Source organism: Lithobates pipiens, unplaced genomic scaffold (genome assembly GCF_037356315.1).
Source record: "Lithobates pipiens isolate NorthernLeopardFrog02 unplaced genomic scaffold, aLitPip1_a1.2 Scaffold_8, whole genome shotgun sequence".
Taxonomy (NCBI): domain Eukaryota; kingdom Metazoa; phylum Chordata; class Amphibia; order Anura; family Ranidae; genus Lithobates; species Lithobates pipiens.
Genome location: NW_027507903.1, coordinates 555,621,187 through 555,641,930, shown reverse-complemented (window position 1 = coordinate 555,641,930; position 20,744 = coordinate 555,621,187). Strand labels below are relative to the sequence as shown.

The window sequence follows — 20,744 nt, the reverse complement described above, 5'->3', positions numbered from 1 at the left end:
CCCCTTGATCGCCCCCTAGTGCCATTGTCATTTACACAGTAATGCATTTTTATAGCACTGATCACTGTATAAATGACAATGGACCCAAACTGGTGTCAAAAGTGTCCGATGTGTCCGTCATAATGGCGCATTCATGATAAAAAGCACAGATTGCCGCCATTACTAATTAAAAAAAAAATTATAATAAAAATGCCATAAATCTATCCCTTATATTGTAGACTTTTGTGCAAACCAATCAATATACGCTTATTGCAATTTTCTTTTACCAAAATATGTAGAAGAATATATATATATATATATATATATATATATATATTTTTTTTTTTTTGGGGGGGGGGGGATATTTATTATAGCAAAAAGTAAAAAATATTGCTTTTTTTCAAAATTATCGCTCTTTTTTTGTTTATAGAGCAAAAAGTTAAAACTGCAGAGGTAATCAAATACCACCAAAAGAAAGCTCTATTTGTTGGGAAAAAAAAGAACGGCAATTTTATTTGAGTGCAATGTCACACAATCACGCAATTGTCAGTTAAAGAGACGCAGTGCCAAATCGCAGAAAGTGCTCTGGTGAGGAAGGGGGTAAATCCTTCCGGGGCTGAAGTAGTTTATGACTATTATCTGTGCAAGGTTGAGTAGAATGCGCATGCACAGATAATTGATCAGGGGATGTTTACATTCACTCACGTCTGATAAATAGCATATGTGAACAGGGTCTGTAACTTTTTTTTTTATGGTAACAAAAATATAAACATCATAAAAACAGTATATGGTAACATAAAAACAAATAAAACTTTAGCTCACATAGAGCTTATGAATACACATAATGCAATCAATAATTAAAAATAACTGGGGAATTCCACACATTACAATTTATATATATATATCTATTTGTATAACAACCGGTCCCTAAAGAAAAATACTGTCAGGTAATCACCTCTTGTCCTAAGGGAGACGAAGCCAGATTGTTCTCAAGGTATAAAATATCCCCGGCTTATTTTCTCTCTTCTCATTGCCAAGATTGAAGTCAGTGCTATTGTTGTGTAGCAATGTGTTTATATGCAACTGAAAATATTTAAAAGGTAAATTGTATTTATTACTTGACAAGGGTTTGACCTGTTTTCTATTATCACTTATCATGGTGAATTTACTATTTTTTTTAGACAGTAAAGAAAGGCATATTGAAAATACACATTACACTACATCTTCTACCTTGAGAATAAATAAGTAATCCATGCAACAAAGCGATGCTGATTCATGAAGATTAGCGCAAAGAGGAGCCAGTTTCCATCTTTTATATGAAATGTACTCTCATCTTCCATCTTCATAATTTTATTGGCTGTTTTTTCACATTTTATAGTAAACGTAAATTCTAGTTGAACCCCAAGTTGAAATTCACAAAATGAATTCCAGGTATAGCAAAACAAAGGTGTTCAATGCCTAAGGCTTATAGTTTGTTTTCTTTCTAAAACAGACACATCTTCAGCAGAAAAGCCTGACCCCTGCCAGAAGCCGCAGAGTAGGACCTTTGCTCCATGTGTGGAAGTGGTGGTTCATTTCAGAGATCTGACACATCCTTTACAGAGTCAGACCTATAAATTTACAGTCAACAAGTTAATGGTCCCCATTTATTGGGAAGCTCTAGCTCTTACTCAGCAGGGGGCATATCAAACATCTTCAAGAGATCGCTGCTTCCCCACAAATAGCAAGGGTCCCACCTTTTTACCCAGGCTGTAGATGACTGTTGGAGAAAACAGACTGTGTAAGGCTTTGTACACTTTCTGTTTTGATAAAATGTGTTTAGCCGATTTAAACAAATCTAAATGCCTAAGCACAGTTTTGTAAGTTTGACATGTGTTAGTAAAACTGTACGTATCATCACAACTACTTTGGGCATCCAAGTGGATTTTACCTTGTTTTTTCAGGACAAATTGGGCTTTCATTTGGTGGTAAATTGTAATGGATATCTGCTGATTTTTTTTATTATTACCAAAGGTAAACTGGCCCCAAATAGTAAAAGAAAAATTTTTTTTTTTAAAGTTAACTGTATATTTCTTGGTACTACCATAACCTTCCACCAAAGAACAACCCAAATTAAATTCTCCTGCTCCTGATTATTGCAGCAATACCACTTTTTTTTTTATCCTACCTAAAACACACTGACGCTGATACTAATTAAAAAGAAAAAATGTATGTCCAGAAAAAATACGGACCCCGACCTTGACCCAAACACTAACCCTGGCGTTGACCTAGATCAGACCTTAATCTAAGGCCGCGTACACACGGGCGGACTGTTCGCCCAACTTTGTCCGCTGAACAGTGTTTGGGCGGACAGTCCGCTCGTGTGTGGGCTTTCAGCGGACAGTTTCAGCGGACAGTTGGACGGACAAGGTTTTTCGGAATTTCCGAAAAACTGTCCGCTGAAACCTTGTTTCAGCGAACAGCCCGCTCGTGTGTAGGCTTGTTCGTCAAACAAAGTTGCGCGCATGCTCAGAAAGGATTTTCACGCCGAAAGCTATAATGCAGTGTATAGGACGTCGTATTTTTCGTCCCGTCGTACGTGCTGTTCACGTCATCGCGCACGGTTTCAGCAAACTGTTCGTTCGTCGTGTGTGGGCATGTCCGTCCATGCTAATTTTGAGCGGACTGTTTGCTGAAACTGTTGGACGGACAAAGTTGGGCGAACAGTCCGCGCGTGTGTACGCGGCCTAAGGTTTTTTCTTTTCTTTTCTTTTTTTATTATTATTATTTAAACTTTTTTTTTCCCTGCAAGGAGAGAGAGATACAATATATCTCTCTTCTCCATTCACAGACAAAGAAAACACAGGGGCAGGCTTCAGAATGATTGATCACAGTGATAGCCAATCAGAGTCTATCACAGCAATCAGATGACCTGGAATCTCAAGTTCTGGGTCCCGATCGTTAGTACGATCTCATGGTGAGACAACAGTCTCTGTGCTGGGAGCACGCCGCGTGGTGTGCTGCCAGTACAAAGGGGGATATCTATGCAGCCTCAAGGAAAATGGTCCAGTGCAGTGAGGCCGCATATTAGTGTTACATTGGTGTGAAGGGGTTAAACAGAAAATTCAAAACACCTTTAAATATTGGTTTTGGAAAGCTATTCATCTATTTGTTTCTACATTTTTAATAAAAATATTAGCTGATATATGCAGTATAAATAACAAATATAATATATTTTAATTACAAAGGATGGTAAAATTGATGGAAACACACACACACTATATAGTGTGTGTATATATATATATATATATATATATATATATATATATATATATATATATATATACACAGTATCTCACAAAAGTGAATACACCCCTTACATTTTTTAAATTATTCTTTTCATGTGACAACACTGAAGAAATGACACAATTTAATGTAGCAGTGTACAGCTTGTATAACAGTGTAAATTTGCTGTCCCCTCAAAATAACTCAACACACAGCCATTAATGTCTAAACTGCTGGCAACAAAAGTGAGTACACCCCCAAGTGAAAATGTCCAGATTGGGCCCAATTAGCCATTTTCCCTCCCCGCTGTCATGTAACTTGTTAGTGTTACAAGGTCTCAGGTGTGAATGGGGAGCAGGTGTGTTAAATTTGGTGTTATCGCTCTCATACTGGTCACTGGAAGTTCAGCATGGCACCTCATGGCAAAGAACTCTCTTGGGATCGGAAAAAAAGAATTGTTGGTCTACATGAAAATGGCCTAGGCCAGTAATGGTGAACTTTGGCACCCCAGATGTTTTTGAACTACATTTCCCATGATACTCATTCACTCTGCAGTGTAGCTGAGCATCATAGGAAATGTAGATCAAAAACATCTGGGGTGCCAAGGTTCGCCATCACTGGCTATAAGAAGATTGCCAAGACCCTGAAACTGAACTGCAGCATGGTGGCCAAGACCATTTTTTAAAGATTTTTAAATCTTTATTTAAGGAATGCTGGATACACAGGTATGCAAGAAAAATGACAAGACAATCATCTGTATCTGTTATTAGGTATTCATAAGAACACAAACAAGTCTATGTATACTAATGTAGTAGTAATCAACGATCTGTCATAACGTACTGGTGGAGCACAAAATTGTGGTTAAAAGATTTCAACCTGATTTATCTAGCAGATCAACCAGGACAGCAAGGGTAGCCTTCTGCCTGGCAGGAAATATCATCATAAACTGAGCATAGTACCAATAGACCTGTGCTGTTCATTTAGTATGACCAACTGAGTGGAGGGAGACCCTCTGGGGGGCAAGACTAGCTTATCCCTATTGGTCAGATATCAAGGTAGAATATTTTAATAAGCTGCATCTAAGCGTGGTCTTTTGTTTAGAATATGGGACTCACTCCTAGGGACACGGGAGTGGTACCAAAATGGGGTACCGCAATCCAGTGGGTTTTCTTAATTATTTACGAAGAAAGGGTGAGTGACACCATTAGTGTCTCTAAAAAAAAGGGATGGATAACGATAAAGAGGAGCAAGAGTGGAGAAATAAGAGCTAAGGGGGGGTGTGAAAGAAGCTCTGGCGAGGCCGTAGACCCATAGCCCCAACTCGCCCAAGGACAACCTGGTTAAATGTAGGATCTGTATTCATCTGAAAATTGAAACAGATCCCAATGTGTCCAACGTGTGTTGTGTTCTTCCTCCCTTTCCCCCAGAGCTGCCGTAAGGCGCTCCATCTGCTGGATGTCGCAGACCCTAGCATACAGCGGTTTAACAGGACATGTTCCACTCAGAACAGGCCTCGCCATGTTTAACCAAAAAAGTTGAGTGCACATGCACCGTGTCATATCCAGAGGTTGTCTTTGGGAAATAGATGTATGAGTGCTGCCAGCATTGCTGTAGAGGTTGAAAGGGTGGGGGGGTCAGCCTGTCCATGCTCAGACCATACGCCGCACACTGCATCAAATTGGTCTGCATGGCTGTTGTCCCAGAAGGAAGCCTTTTCTAAAGATGATGCACAAGAAAGCCAGCAAACAGTTACTGAAGACAAGCAGACTAAGGATGTGGATTACTGGAACCATGTCCTGTGGTCTGATGAGACCAAGATAAACGGATTTGGTTCAAATGGTGTCAAGCGTGTGTGGCAGCAACCAGGTGAGGAGTACAAAGATAAGTGTTTCTTGCCTACAGTCATACATGGTGGTCATGGTCTGGGGCTGCATGAGTGCTGCCAGCCCTGGGGAGCTACAGTTTATTGTTGGGAACCATGAATGCCAACATGTACTGTGACATACTGAAGCAGAGCGTGATCCCCTCCCTTTGGAGACGGGGCTGCAGAGCAGTATTCCAACATGATAGTGACCCCAAACACACCTCCAAGACGAGGACTGTCTTGCGAAAGAAGCTCAGGGTAAAGGTGATGGACTGGCCAAGCATGTCTCCAGACCTAAACCCTATTGAGCATTTGTGGGGCATCCTCAAACGGAAGGTGGAGGAGTGCAAGGTCTCTAACATCCACCAGTTCTGTGATATGACCATGGAAGAGTGGAAGAGGACTCCAGTGGCAACCTGTGAAGCTCCGATGAATGCTATTCCAAAAAGGGTTAAGGCAGTGCTGGCAAATAATGGTGGCCACACAAAATATTGACACTTTGGGCCCAATTTGGACATTTTCACATAGGGGTGTACTCACTTTTGTTTTGTTTGTTTTTAGACATTAATGGCTGTGTGTTGAGTTATTTTGAGGGGACAGCAAATTTACACTGTTATACAAGCTGTACACTCACTACTTTACATTGTAGCAAAGTATCATTTCTTTAGTGTTGTCACATGAAAAGATATAATAAAATATTTACAAAAATGTGAGGGGTGTACTCACTTTTGTGAGATACTATATATATATATATATATATATATATATATATATATATATATATATATATCAGGGCTCGACAACAAACCAAACCCAGGCCCCAGGTCGCATTTGTGACTAGAATTAGCAATCTGGTGCCTGGGGCGGCACAGCTGGGGGGTATTCTGTCTCCATGCACACCCCCCGGCGTGATCGCATTGGGCCGTGGCGGCCGGTAATTGAGGCCGCGGCTTTGAGGCCTTCTGCGGTCCTATGCTTCCTTCTGGAATCTGCCGTCCTCTTGTGGTGGCTGCTGGTATGATAACCAGCAATGCTAATGGAGCTTTCCCTGCCTGTTTCACTGCCCGCCCATCTCCTTCCCTTTACTTAGAACCCCTAAACATTATATATGTTTTTTATTCTCACGCCCTAGAGAATAAAATGGCGGTCATTGCAATACGGAATTACGCAAATTACGGAAAATTACGCAAATTACGGAAATACACAGCGGAATTACAAGTACACTTTTTTGGGAAAAAATAATTAATTTAATTAAAAAAATAAGACAACAGTAAAGTTACCCCAATTTTTTTATATTGCGAAAGATAATGCTACGCTGAGTAAATTGATACCCAAAATGTCACGCTTCAAAATTGTGTCCGCTCGTGGAATGGCGACAAACTTTTACCCTTTAAAATCTCCATAGGCGACGGTTAAAAAATTCTACAGGTTGCATGTTTTGAGTTACAGAGGAGGTCTAGGGCTAGAATCATTGTTCTCGTTCTACTGATCGCAACGATACCTCACATGTGTGGTTTGAACACCGCTTTCATATGCGGGCGCTACTCACGAATGTATTCGCTTCTGCGCGCAAGCTTGGCGGGACGGGGCGCGTTTAAATATTTTTTTCTTATTTATTTTAACTTTTATTTTAAATTTTTTCACTGTTCTTTAAAAAAAAAATGTGTCACTTTTATTCCTATTAAAAGGAATGTAAAAATCCCTTGTAATAGAACAAAACATGAACGGTCCTCTTAAATATGAGATCTGGGGTCAGAGAGACCTCAGATCTCATATTTACACTAAAATGCAATTTAAAAAAATGTGTCATTTGAAAAAATTTAATAAAATAAAATGTCCCTTTAAGAGCTATGGGCAATGACTTGGAGACAGGTGGGGGGTCATCTTCCCCTCACATGTGAGGCCAGGGACAGGTCCGGATTGCCGTTACCGACCTGGCTCCTGACTTTTTTAGCTGGCTCCTAGATTCCAAGCAAATTTGTCAAGCTGAGATATATATATATATGGAAAGGCCAGTATGGTGGCCTGGAATTATGGGTGGAGCCCGGTGGTGTATATAACCAGCCCGTTCGCCTGGCTCCCTCGTCGGTTCCGGTGCGCGATCTCTGATACGTCAGAAATCAAGGGCCGACTATCCACAAGACTTTACAGTGAGCCGGGTTCGTGAGTTCCACGTTTTCGTCCGCCTCGTGTCGACAAAGCCTTGTCGTTCGTCAGCGTCCGTCTGGTTGCCGTCTGAGTCGCTATACTCTAAATCGAATTTTCCGTTGTCGTACAACACGTCTGGGCCGGCTGTCGCAGGTAGGGCTTCGGCACCCTTTTCGTTCATGTGTTATTTAGTCACGTAAACTAGATTCTTGAACTCACGAACCACTCACTTAGGTTACACGAACGTCTTAACTTATATTCGATACCTCATGTCACTACCCCTTCTTCGAAGAAGTCGTTGTCACCTTTTCGGTACTTGTCGTTCGTGCCGACAGGCACTTCGTTTCGTAGCACGTCATTGCTAAACCGAACGACTCATTTCGTCGTGTTCGAATCGATCGAACCGTTTCGAAAGCACAGCTGTCTGCTTGTCACGCTAAATTGAGCAGTCCGGGCAATGTCAATCTCAGGTTGTTCAAAAAAAAAAAAAAAAAAATCATTTTTCATACCGTTTGTACTATGTCCGTCAGGTCATTTCTTTCCATGTCAATCATTGCAGTCATTTCAATCTTGCCAGTCGGTTATGTCGAATCATTTCATTTTCTGCCACTTCTAACCATGTTATCATTTCTGTCACTTACCACACTCCGATTCGAATCCCGTCGCATCTCCAACGCACCGATTCGCTTCGAAGTGCCCCAAGGTTCGCCCTCATTTCTGTACATGCTCCAGAGACTGAGTCACTCGCAGGTTCAAGCATGGTCCTTGATTCTAGTCTTTGTCATGGCATATCATTTCTGTCACTTATTACGCTCCAACTCGAATCCCACCGCATTCCTTATGCATCGATTCGTTCTGGTGCGCCCAGCTGCTACACCTCATTCCAGTACCCCCCCCCTTGCCTGAGCTCCACGTGGCAGGCTCCCCCCCTGCCTGAGCTCCACGCGGCGAGGTCCCCTTCCCCCCCCCCCCCCTGCCTGAGCTCCACGCGGCGGGGTTCACCCCCGCCTGAGCTCCACGTGGCGGGGTTCCCCCCCCCCCCCCTGCCTGAGCTCCACGTGACGGGGCCACCCCCCGCCTGAGCTCCACGCGGCAGACCCCCCCCCCCCCCTGCCTGAGCTCCACGTGGCGGGCTCCACCTCCGCCTGAGCTCCACGCGGCAGGCCCCCCCCCTCTGCCTGAGCTCCACGTGGCGGGCTCCTCCTCCGCCTGAGCTCCACGCGGCAGGCCCCCCCCCCCCTCTCTGCCTGAGCTCCACGTGGCGGGCTCCACCTCCGCCTGAGCTCCACGCGGCAGGCCCCCCCCCCCCCCCTGCCTGAGCTCCACGTGGCGGGGTTCACCCCCCTGCCTGAGCTCCACGTGGCAGGGTCCACCTTCGCTTGAGCCCCACGTTCTATGTGCAAGTTGCGTTAGAAACAAAAAGGAATAAAAAATGGGGAAAGGGAAGGAAAGGAAATTTTGCATCTGCGGCGCAACCAAGTCACGTCTCTGTCGCCATATGCACGTTATTCTAAATTCAGTTGTCTGCTCGTTTTTATGTAGCTTGTTTCAGTTATGTCTTCCATCACATTTCAAGTCTTACCTCCACTATTTAGCTAGACATCTCTCTGCAGGTATAGGAGTCTCATACAAACTCACCTTCATCTCCTCAGATCAGTCGAGTTTTCAGTAGGTCCAACCTGCACCGGGTCGGACGGTGCCTCCTTAGGTAAGAGAATCTTCTGGGAAGGGAACGCTCACAAGCGGTAGTATCCTTCTCTAAAAAAAAAAAAAAAAAAAAAAAAAAAAAATGTTTGCTTAGGAGTCTCCTACGAGTCTTGTAATCCATGTCACCCTCTTAGGTTCCGTATAGGAGAAAAACCCGGACCCTAGGATTAATAGGCTCACCAAGCCTGGATTTTGCCACCATGTCCCAGGCTGGCAGCGAGGACTTCACGGCTCCGTTGTCCCCGTCTCTCGTCTCAGAGAGCGGCAGCCAAAGGTCCTTCAGATCATGGACCATTCCAAGGCTGACAGCCGAGTTGAGGCGTAGGGGTGTACCCTTCCCAGCTACAGCCAGAAAGGCCGAGCTCTTCAGGCTCCTTTTTCCTCCCCCAGCCGCGGTCGAGGATAGCGTCCAGCAGGCCTCCCTGGGCTCTATCGCTGCTTCCATCACGCAGCTTCACACGCTGGTGTCATCCCTGACGACCTCAATGTCAGAGGTTCAGAGTCGGGTGGCCCTCCTCGAGACCCGCCCAGTTGTTTCTCCTCCTACACCAGCTTTACAAGCAGTGGAGAACACCAGCGCAGGTACCCCCGGGTGTACACCAGTAGTGTACCCTTCTCATTTAATATCAGCCAACATCAGGAAGGACATCCTAGAGGGAAAGGACGTCAATCTGGCTTCACTCCTGATATCCATTCATGAGCTGGCAGAAAATAAAGCTTACACTTGGGGGGACGTGTCGGTGGTCCTCAAAGCCAAAGACCCCAGGCTGGACAGGAAGCTTTCAGTCACCGAGTTCACCTTGGCCTTCGGCATGCTGAGGGATGTCATCTGCTCGGCCTCCCCCGGCAGGAGGGAGGAACTGGATCGTTACCTCCACGTAGTAGTTGACCTGGGGTACAAATACGGCGGTTTTGCATTTTATGACTATCACCGCTCCTTCTCCGCTAAGGCGGCCGCCAGGCTCTCCCAATTTCAGACACCTACGGATTGGAGTGTCTTGGACACCGAGTTGTTCTGTCGACACTTCGCAGGGCTGCGGTCTCCTCTTTGTGCCATTTGCCAGTCGGCTACTCACACCGCGACTTGGTGTGCCAGCTCAGTGGCAACCCCAACCGTAGACGGTCCATCGACCTCAGGCACTGCCCAGGCCCTACCGGCGCTGGTACGCCTGCCGCAGACGGATAAACTGGGGCGCCCGGTCAAGACCTTGGGGGGCGCAGCCATCTGCAACAACTACAACAGTGGGTCGTGCAATTTCAGCCAGTGCAGGCTGCTCCACGTATGCTCACGATGTAATAGAGCGCATCCCAGGCTCATGTGCGAGGTCAAGCAGGCTAGAAAATCTTGACTAAGCCGGGTCAACGTGTCGTGGCTCAGCGTCTACCTCGCCAATCATCCCACCCCCTCACTTGCCACCTACCTAGTCCAGGGCTTTACTCAGGGCTTTCATACAGGACTTATTTCCCTCCCTCACCTTACACACGAGTGCCAGAACCTGCGGTCAGCAGCCACGGACGTGCAAGCCATCGACCAGCTATTACAGGCAGAGCTAGACCGGGATTTCATCATAGGCCCTTTCACGAAGCCCCCATTTAACACCTGGCGAGTCAGCCCTATTGGGCTTGTCAAGGGCAAGTTCTCCAATAAACTTAGGTTGGTCTACGATTTGTCAGCGCCTTATTCTTCCTCTGTCCCCAGTCTCAACTCTCTTATCCCCTCTGAGGAGTTCTCCCTTAAGTACGCGTCCGTAGACATGGCCATCCAGGCCATTCTCAAGTCAGGCACAGGAACATGGCTCTCCAAGGCCGACATCTCGGACGCCTTCAAGCTCCTTCCTATCCACCCATCTCTCTGGTGCTGGCATGGCATCAAATGGAGGGAGCTCTACTATTTTGCCACTAAGCTAACCTTCGGGTCCAAGAGTAGCCCCTGGCTCTTCGACTCGTTTGCGCAGGCTCTCGAATGGATCTTGCTGCACGTAGCCCAGTGCCAGGGAGTCATACACTATTTGGATGACTTCCTGCTGGTCGAGTCACCTGGCTCCCTTCCAGGGGATTTGGATAAACTAAGGGTGGTCTTCAATAACCTTGACGTCCCGATTGCTGAGCACAAGGTGGAGGGCCCTGCGCAGGCAATCACCTTCCTCGGGGTCAGCTTAAATACCAGCACTATGCAGGCCAGCCTCCCCCCGGATAAACTAAGCCGCATCAGGTCGGTCATGAGGGACTTCACCCACACCAGAACTTGTACCAAGAGGCAGTTACAGTCCCTTCTCGGTATGCTTAATTTTGCCATGCGCATCATCCCTCAAGGTCGCGCTTTTATATCACGCCTGTTAGTCCTACTGTCTCATTCACAAGACCCGGAGCATATCCTCAGCCTGGACCCCGCAGCTATAGCTGATCTTGCCATGTGGGAGGAATTCCTGACGTCCTGGAATGGTGTGTCCCTATTCATTCCCTCCGTGTCCTCCTCGTCACCGCAGGTCGTGACCGACGCAGCGGCCTCTACAGGTTTTGCGGCAATTTTTGGCCACCTCTGGCTCGCAGCCCCTTGGCCTCCTCAGATACTGGCTATTCCGGGCTTCACCGAGACGTCCTCCCTATTCGAGTTGTACCCCATCGTAGCCGCTGCCCATACGTGGGGCCGCAGTTGGTCCGGTCAAACAGTGACCTTTTCAACGGACAATCTCGCCACTGCGGAAATCATTAACAAAGGCAGGTCCAAGTCTCTGGAGATTATGTCCTTCCTGCGGCGGCTGGTCCAGCTCTCGTTATTGTTTCAATTTAATGTTCATTGTGCCTTTATCCCCGGTAAATGTAATCGGGCAGCGGACGCCCTCTCCCGCTTTAACTTAGTTTCCTTTTTCGATCAGGTGCCCGGAGCCGGACCAACGTCAGCAGTTATCCCGGACTGGTCTCAACTGACCCTGGATTAACCCCTCACCTAGTAGCCGCGACGCAACTCATCAATCACTCCCTCGCAGACAATACCCGCAAGGCCTACCAAACAGCCTGGAGGGCCTTTAACCGTTTCTTAACGTCTCGCTCCACAGAGACCTCCCGGGTCAAGCAAGTTCTGGCCTTCATTGTCCATTGCCACTCGGACTTGGCGTTATCCTTCAACACGATCCGACTATATCTGGCCGGGGTACAACATTTTACGTCCCTCCAGGACCCTGCTGAACCCTCCTTGTTCACTTTTCACGCCATTCGGGCCGTCATGCGTGGCATCCAGAAACGCCAGCCTGCGGCTTCCCTCAAACGCCTGCCTATCACAGGAGACGTTTTCAGAAACATGTCCGATATTCTGGCCACTGCACCTTTCGGACTCCACACCAGTACCATTATACAAGCAGCCATACACCTGGCCTTCTACGGCTTCTTGCGGCCAGGCGAGTTTACCTCCAGCAGCCCCTCAGCTCGCACGCTATGCAAGCACCACCTGGTCAGGCACGGAGACCATTTCATCCTACATATAGCAGTATCCAAGACGCAGCAGCTCGGCCCAGGGACGGACATACATTTTTATAAAACTAACAACCGCTGGTGCCCGGTCGCCATGCTCACCCGCTTGTTGACCCTTCTGGCCGATCAACCAGGAACTGGCCCGCTTCTGCCATTCCACGGTAAGCCACTGAACGCAGCCCAGTTCATGGAGCATGTCAGGATACTCCTGGGCATCCTTCACCTCAATCCGGCTCACTACTCCGGACATTCATTTCGGATCGGAGCGGCTTCAACTGCCTCCCGCCAAGGGGTCCCGGTCCACGTTATCAAAAAGTTGGGTAGGTGGAAGTCCACCTGTTTCGCCCGTTACATACCCAATCCGCAAGTAGAGATGGCCCAGGCCTTTGTCAAGCTCACCCAGTAACAAACTTGAATCAATAAAGGCATTTCCCTACCTGTGTGTTTTTGCCCCCTTATTTTGGTATACCCTACGTTAGGCCAGGGCACACTTTCAGGTCCGGTTCAAGTAAGCGAGTTTGTGTTAACCTTGTTTGTCATCCTTATCCGTATCGGTCAGAGGGCTCTGGGCCATAAATGGAAAGGCCAGTATGGTGGCCTGGAATTATGGGTGGAGCCCGGTGGTGTATATAACCAGCCCGTTCGCCTGGCTCCCTCGTCGGTTCCGGTGCGCGATACCCACCCACCCATCCCCTGTCAAGGGCATTTCTCAAGCATTTTACTCCTCGAGCGAGTACTCATTTCACTTCATTTCATTTTCATTTCATTTATTACTCATTTCTCTATCAAGGGTATGCCCCCTTATTTTGGTATACCCTACGTTAGGCCAGGGCACACTTTCAGGTCCGGTTCAAGTAAGCGAGTTTGTGTTAACCTTGTTTGTCATCCTTATCCGTATCGGTCAGAGGGCTCTGGGCCATAAATATATATATATATATATATATATATATATATATATATATATATATATATATATACACACACCAGGGGAGGGCTGGGCCAGGGGGCAGGGATGCAATTGCCCCCTGGGCTGCTCTGATATGCGGTGGCAAAGGCTGCTGTGTCGTCAGCTCAAAACCGCAACATGCACAGTTCTTGAGCTGGCCGAGTCCAGGACTGTGAGCCAGCGATGTCTTCATGTCAGGGCTGACAGTCTGTGTTACACAGAACAGCCCCGCCCAGCCCCTCCCTACTCCACACCATTGGCTGGCAGAGGCTGGACCTGCTCTCTGCTCAATCTGAGCAGTTGGCTGGAATCCAGTGAGGCTCCTGGGAGGCTGGGACCATCCAAGTAAGTGAGCTCCTCCTCTCTGCAGCCAAGGATTTTTCTTCTAGCAGCCTGTGCCAGTACCTTGCCCTCCTAGGGCTAGGTGGTATGATGTGGGCTCTCACTGACATGCTTCAGTTTGGCTGCAGTGCTGGTGTACTGGCAGTCATCCTGCATGTTTCCCCTGGGACATAGAGGATGCACATTTTTACTGCATGTTCTGAAAGTGCACAAAACGTCCTGCATGCTGCATGTTTGGTGCACTTTCAGAACATGCAGCAATAATGAGTAACCTAAAAGAAGTCTGAGGGGGTGTGACACCCGCCAGTACCCCCGCACTGCAGCCAAACCGCAGCACACCAGTGTGAGCCTAAATGCTTGTATTCACTTGCAGCAGCCACTGCCACTCCTCTGAAAAGTGATCCATGCTCAGGTCACTTTTCAGAGGCATTTGACAGGCAGTGAATAGTTGATATCACATTTCATCCCTGCCTGCTTTAACCCCCCTAAATGTCAATCCCTGCAGGTAATGACACAGTTCACTTTGAACTCCACCTTATTTCCATTACTCTCTGTAGGTATTAGATGTGGTCTCACCTTTTTGTTTGCACATCTAATACCAAAGTGTACTTTCGATGTGGGCGGTAGTGGTACAGCGCTGCTCGTTTTAGTGGCGCTTCACCATTGTTTTAGTGGCGCTAGCGGGGCACTTTTCACCCCCACGCGTGCCCAAAGAAAGTGTTAAAAACGGCTGTGTTGGATTCATTTCAATGGGCTGGGCACCTCTCCCACACCGCCCCAATAATGCTGCTTGCTGGACTTTTCAGAATGTCCTTCTAGTGCACTGCCCCAGTGGGAAACCTGGGGTGGCATAAGAAGCGCTTTACAGGTGCTATTTTTTAGCACTAAAACACCTGTACAGCGCCTTCAGTGTTAAAGGACCCTAAAGAGAGTTCTGGAAATAAGGTGGCATTCAAAGTGAATTTCTACACCTGAGTGGAGCCCCCCTTTCAGAAGATTTGAGGATATTATTAAACCCAGAGACTGGTGGACTTAGGCCACAATAGACAGATTGAAATTCTGCCGGTTCAGCAGACATTTCAATCTATCTCTGTGCAGACTGGTTGTACAAAATTTGACTCCATCAACTGACAGTACAACCAGTGTGTCTTTATGTTTTTTAGCGATCAGTGCTGGCTGCTATAGCTGCCAGCAGTGATCACTGTTTTCTGATGGCTTGTAAACTTTCACCTCAGAGCACACACCAACACACGGCTCTTACGGAAGCTTGGTAATTCAAGTTCTGGGCAAGAGCTAACATTAAAGCCCTGTGGGACTGTGACCAAGTCTGGGCAAGAGCTGGGATATGACATTACTTACCTCATATCCCTGCCACTCCTAATCCTGCTCCACTGCAGCACCAGGCCCACAATGCCCTTAATCTGGCCTGTGCTCCGGCATGCGCCTGCATGTGCATTTCTTACTATCCACAATTGAGACAGGAGGTACCTGCACCCTGGTGAATCTGGAGTTCATGCCGGGGAGACAGCAGGACTTGTGTGTTTAGGCTGCTGCGCTCACTGTGACTCTCAGCTACTCTGTATGCTTGGCTTGCCCAGTGGTGTGGTGCTCACTCACCAGAGAAGCTCCAGACTCCACAGGTAGTGCTTATTGTGGTGGCAGTGACAGCACAGTCTTTAGTCTTCATCTTCCTGCAGTCTCATTGGTCTGAGTACTGGGTGTGGGGAAGGGGCAAGCTCTTTTTCTCAGTCTCTCTGGGGGCAATCATGCAGTCTCTTTCTGAGAGGCAGTGTGAAGCAGGGTCTCTCTCTGTGCAGGCAGTGTGAAGCGGGGTCTCTCTCTGTGCAGGCAGTGTGAAGCGGGGTCTCTCTCTGTGGAGGCAGTGTGAAGCGGTCTCTCTCTGTGGGGGCAGTGTGAAGCGGTCTCTCTCTCTGTGCAGGCAGTGTCAAGCAGTCTCTCTCTCTTTGGGGCAACGTGGAGCAGTCTCCCTCTCTCTCTGTACAGGGAATGTGGTGTAGCTGAGTGGTGAGCTGATTCAGTGGTTCAATGGGCCACTTGACTGGACTTGCCCCCCAGGCCTAAGGCTGCCAGCCCTCCCCTGATACACACACACACTGTATATGCTGATAATTTACCGGTTTACTTTTCAATCAAGCTATAAAAAAACAAGCTATTTGAACTTTGTTTGTTAAATTAAGTTGTTGATCTATAATTTTAAACAAGGTTTTTTTCTATACAATTGCAGCACGCACAAAAGTTTTGGGGGTGGGGGTCGTGCTGTTGCTGACCACGGAAAATGTTAAATTAGTTTGGCATGCCATCAAGTTTGGCATGGTTTACCTGATCCTCTCAGGCAGGACATTGGACTGAGCAGCCGAGTGCCAACATCACTTCCTTGAGTGACGTCGGAAGCGTCGCCCATGTCCTAACTGAAAGTGCACTCACCCGGCCAGTCCAGGAAGCTGTGGCACGATCGACTGCACCACAGAGTGAGTTTTTTGGGGAAAATGAAGTGCCTCGCCTGGCAGGAAAAAGGCCTTCTCTACCTGCACATCCCACCTTGCTGTGTTAATTATCGTCTATGGTGTCGCTTCATGTATGTATGCGAAACCTCCATTAGTTGACTTTGAGTAGCAAGACTTTGCATATTGCACTGCGCCCGGCGCCAGGACACAGTCCACATAAGGACCTTTTTTACATATTTTTTTCTTAAAGGGACATTTTTAAATTTAAAAAAAGTTTTACTTTTTTTTTGACTGCCACGGGGGGGGGGGGGGGGGGGTTGGGGGGATGGTTAGCGGAGCCCGGGCACCCCCATGGACGAGCCGCCACTGTAACCAGAACAATGGAACAGATGGTTTACTCTAACTCATAAATTGTCCATAACTAACAGAAAAGAAAAGAACTATACATTATTCATGAGATGGTATACTTGCCCAGTCACCTTAAATCGTATTTATCCTACTATTGGTGATACAGTCACACAGTGTGCAGAGGTTCAAAATCTCTAGTGTAAGATAACGGTGACCCAAATTAACAATATGTTCAAAGTCATATTACTCTCTATCAGTGTTTCCAATCTACCAGCATGAAATTTACTGACATGGCACCAGAAATTTTCTGGTACAGTCAAGGTGTCATCACAGGAAAATTAAAACAATAGAGTGAGAGGAGAGCCGATCAGCGGCATCTCCTCGCAGGGGAGACCTTACAGGTAATCAGGGCACTAATCATCAGTGCACATCAATGCCCATTAGTGATGCCAGTCAGTGCTGCCTTTTAGTGACTGCTCATCAGTGCTGCCCACCAATGCCCATCAATGCTGCCTATCAGTGCCCACCAGTGCCACCTATAGGTGCCCATCAGTGCGGCATATTAGTGCCTCATTAGTGCCACCTAATCAGTGCCCTTCAATGCCGCCCCATCAGCGCACATGAGTCAAGGAGAAAAATTACTTATTTATAATTTACTGACAAACTAAGAATAACTGGAGAATAGGGTGGCAGTTCTCGCAATATTTTATGTGAGAAAATAAGTGCAGTGCTATACCTGTGTACAATTGAATTTTTTTTTTCAAAATTTTCAGTCTTTTTTATCTTTTTTAGTAAAAAATAAAAAACCCAGCAGTGATTAAATATCACCAAAAGAAAGTTCTATTTGTGTGAACAATATGATAAAAATTAAATTTAGGCACAGCGTTGCGTTGCATGACCACGCAATTGTCATTCAAAGTGTGGCAGCACTGAAAATAGGCCTGTGCAGAAAGGGGTGAAATTGCCCAGTAGACAAGTTGTTAAAGGGGGAAGCTATGCTGTAAAAGAGGAGTTGTGGAGTGAAGAGGTGCTGGGGACTGAATATACCATCCTCTGATCCTTCCACCACAACCACCCTAGTCCCTCCTCAGTCCCTGCCTGGGACAATTGGATGCCATGAAACTGGTTTCTGGTGCCAAAAAGGGTGGGGACCGCTGCTTTACAGGTCCCCAACAAAAAAATAAAGAATAAATGCATATTTTTTTGATAAGTGAACTTATCCTTTTACCTTGTTTGACATGGAAAAATTTAATGGTCTACAAGTTAGCCTTGCAATGATTATTAAGTGCCTCCCTTATACTAGTATAGGTTCTATACCCTATATCCTCTAGGGTTATAAAACAGACTGACACCAAATAATAGAAATATCGTCTGTGGCTGCTCTGAGTCCCCATGTCACAGGATGAAAACTGGCTTATCCCCCCCCCACACACCCCACCCCCGCATTATTAGATCTTCTGAGTCTTCTGTCCAGGATAAAAGAATACACAAGGCATTCAATTACCCTGTTGTTCAATAGCTTGACGGTGGTTCTCCAAGCACTGTACAAAGGTTCTGTACTTGGTGATGATTCTAATGTGCCATCTTATAGATTGACACCAGTTATTAATGGATTTACATTTCACTGTGTTGTCAATGCCACAATTAATGCCAAGATCTTTTATATGGAAAACTCTATTCTAGGTACAATTTTTTTGTACGAACAACCCAATTCACAATGTTTTTCTTAATTAGGAAGCGAAATACACATTAATCCAGAGTACAGTCATCAGTCTAATGGATAATAGTACCTATGACTTCCACTTAACAGCATTTGCCAATACTAAGGAAAACCACCTCTTTCTCTTTTTTGTATTTCTATTGCTGTATTTAACTGGTATAGTGGGTAATATCATCATAGTTACCTCCGTGATCATTGATGCCCGTCTGCACACTCCTATGTATATCTTCCTTTGTAATCTGTCTACTGTGGATATGATTTTCAATTCATCAACTCTGCCAAAACTGATGGACATTCTACTTTTTGGGAATGACTCAATAACACTCACACAATGTTTCACACAACTTTATTTTTACATGTTGGCAGCCAGCACAGAGGACATTCTGCTGTCATTGATGGCCTACGATCGATATGTGGCTGTCTGCAAACCTTTACACTATCACATGATCATGAATAAGGCAAAAAATGGCCTTCTTTTACTGGGCACCTGGACAATTGGATGTCTCAACTCTTTGTTTTTAACTCTTTCAATGTACCAGTTGGATCTCTGTCCTGTTAAAAAAATCCAGCATTTCTTCTGTGACATTAAAGCTCTAGCAAAGATAACTTGTAGCCATACTCAGTTTTATATACTGCTCTACATTGAAAGTGTTGTCCTTGGGCTCTTCCCATTTGTACTCAGCTTAACCTCCTACATTAAGATAATTGTTATCATACTCGGCATTAGGTCCACCAGTGGCAGGAAAAAGGCCTTCTCTACCTGCACATCCCACCTTGCTGTGTTAATTATCTTCTATGGTGTTGCTTTATGTATGTATGTGAAACCTCCATCAGTTGACTTTGAAAAGCAAGACTTGGTATTCTCCATAATGTATACAGCAGTGACCCCCATGCTTAATCCATTAATATATAGTCTGAGGAATAAAGAGGTAAAATCAGCTCTGATGAGAATTTTTATAGTGAAGAAAAATGACATGTGACATGTTTCTAATCTTTTTACTTAGCGTAACAACATACTTTACCAAACAATTGGGTATTATATTGTGTTTTGTGCATTAAGATTCATTAAAGTTTTTTTTTTTATTGCGTTTAAAAAACTGCTGCGCAAATACAATCTGACATAAAAATAGTGCAACACCCACCATTTTATTCTCTAGGGCCTTCACTTTAAAAGAAAATGCAATGTATGGTGGGGGGGGGGGGGCCCCTCCTGAACTGTACCAGGCTACATGCTCTCCACGTGGGGAGGGTACTTTGGATTCTGACCCCAAAGCACCTTGTCACCATCTTGATGGGGACAAGGGCCTCATCCCCACAACCCTTATCAGAATCTGGAAGCCCCCAGATTCCGCCCTCCCATGTGAATTGGTAACTGGGTACATTGTACCCCTACCATTTAAAAAAAAAAAAAAGTGTCAAAAATGGTAAAAAAGACAAGAGACAGCTTGGAACAGAAATAAAAAAAATGTAAATGTCCAGCGATGTAATTTCACACCGCCCAATGGACTGAAAAAAAAAAGCAACAGTTCCACCTCCATGGGAGGCTTCCGCCAAGTGACGCTTCTTCTGGGTGACGGTTCTTATATAGCTAAGGGCGGGGCCATCCGGTCACGTAAATGGATGACCCGCCCCCCTCTGACACCACGGGGGATTCCCCTATGCCATTTTTTTTTCTTTTGGCACAGGCTTCTCCTTAAAATCCATACCAGATTTTTTATGACAATAACTTGCATATAAGCCTTTATTCTACAGAAACTATATAGAGGACCTGGCACCTAGAATCCACTCTATGCTGTTTTCTGCTCTGGGGGAGGGGTCCCTGCTGGCCTCAATGTCAGAGGCGGTGATAGTGGTGGTCCCCAAGCCCGGTAAGGACTTGGAACTCTGTAAATCCTACCGTCCGATATCACTGTTAAATGTGGATGCCAAACTGCTAGCGAAAATACTGGGAAACCGTTTGAACCTGGTAATCAAGTCCTTGGTCCACCCGGACCAATCCGGGTTCATGCTGGGTCGGGGGACAGACATTAATATACGTAGACTGTTCACCCATATAGATCTGGCTGAGGAGGGCAACTCAGGAGTGGTTGCAGCATTAGACACCAAGAAGGCATTTGAAGTTCCTTTTTCTCTGGCTGGTACTAGAATGCTTTGGCTTTGGACATAGGTTCACCCATGGGTGTCCGCAGAACTTTTTGCAGGGGGGAGCATCATTTTAGGGTCCCCCATGCACCTCCCCTTTTCAACAATGTCTTTATCACATTATTATGGTCAGAGACTGCAGACGTTGTACATTTCCTAAGATTAGTAATGGATAATGACCAACAGGCCCTTTTACCAGACCCAGCGAAACTACAGCAGTGATCTCTCCGGCTGGACGATCGATCACTCTGGGCCCCCCGGGGGCAACTCTGGTCAGTAGTGTAGCATGTCTGTACCCTGGTCTCTCTGGCTTCCGCCCGGCACACTCCTCGTTCTTTGTCCTGTACCACT

At 46.2% G+C, this 20,744-nt stretch overlaps 1 protein-coding gene across 1 annotated transcript; it reads left to right on the top strand.

The window, feature by feature from the left end:
- The first annotated feature begins 927 nt into the window (after positions 1-927).
- Positions 928-19,402, top strand: LOC143963657 (olfactory receptor 7C1-like). Its single transcript, XM_077473366.1, has 2 exons — positions 928-1,079; positions 18,266-19,402. Exon 2 carries the CDS (start codon positions 18,308-18,310, stop codon positions 19,229-19,231), a length of 924 nt encoding a protein of 307 aa, XP_077329492.1. The 5' UTR covers positions 928-1,079; positions 18,266-18,307; the 3' UTR covers positions 19,232-19,402.
- The last annotated feature ends 1,342 nt before the right edge of the window (positions 19,403-20,744 follow it).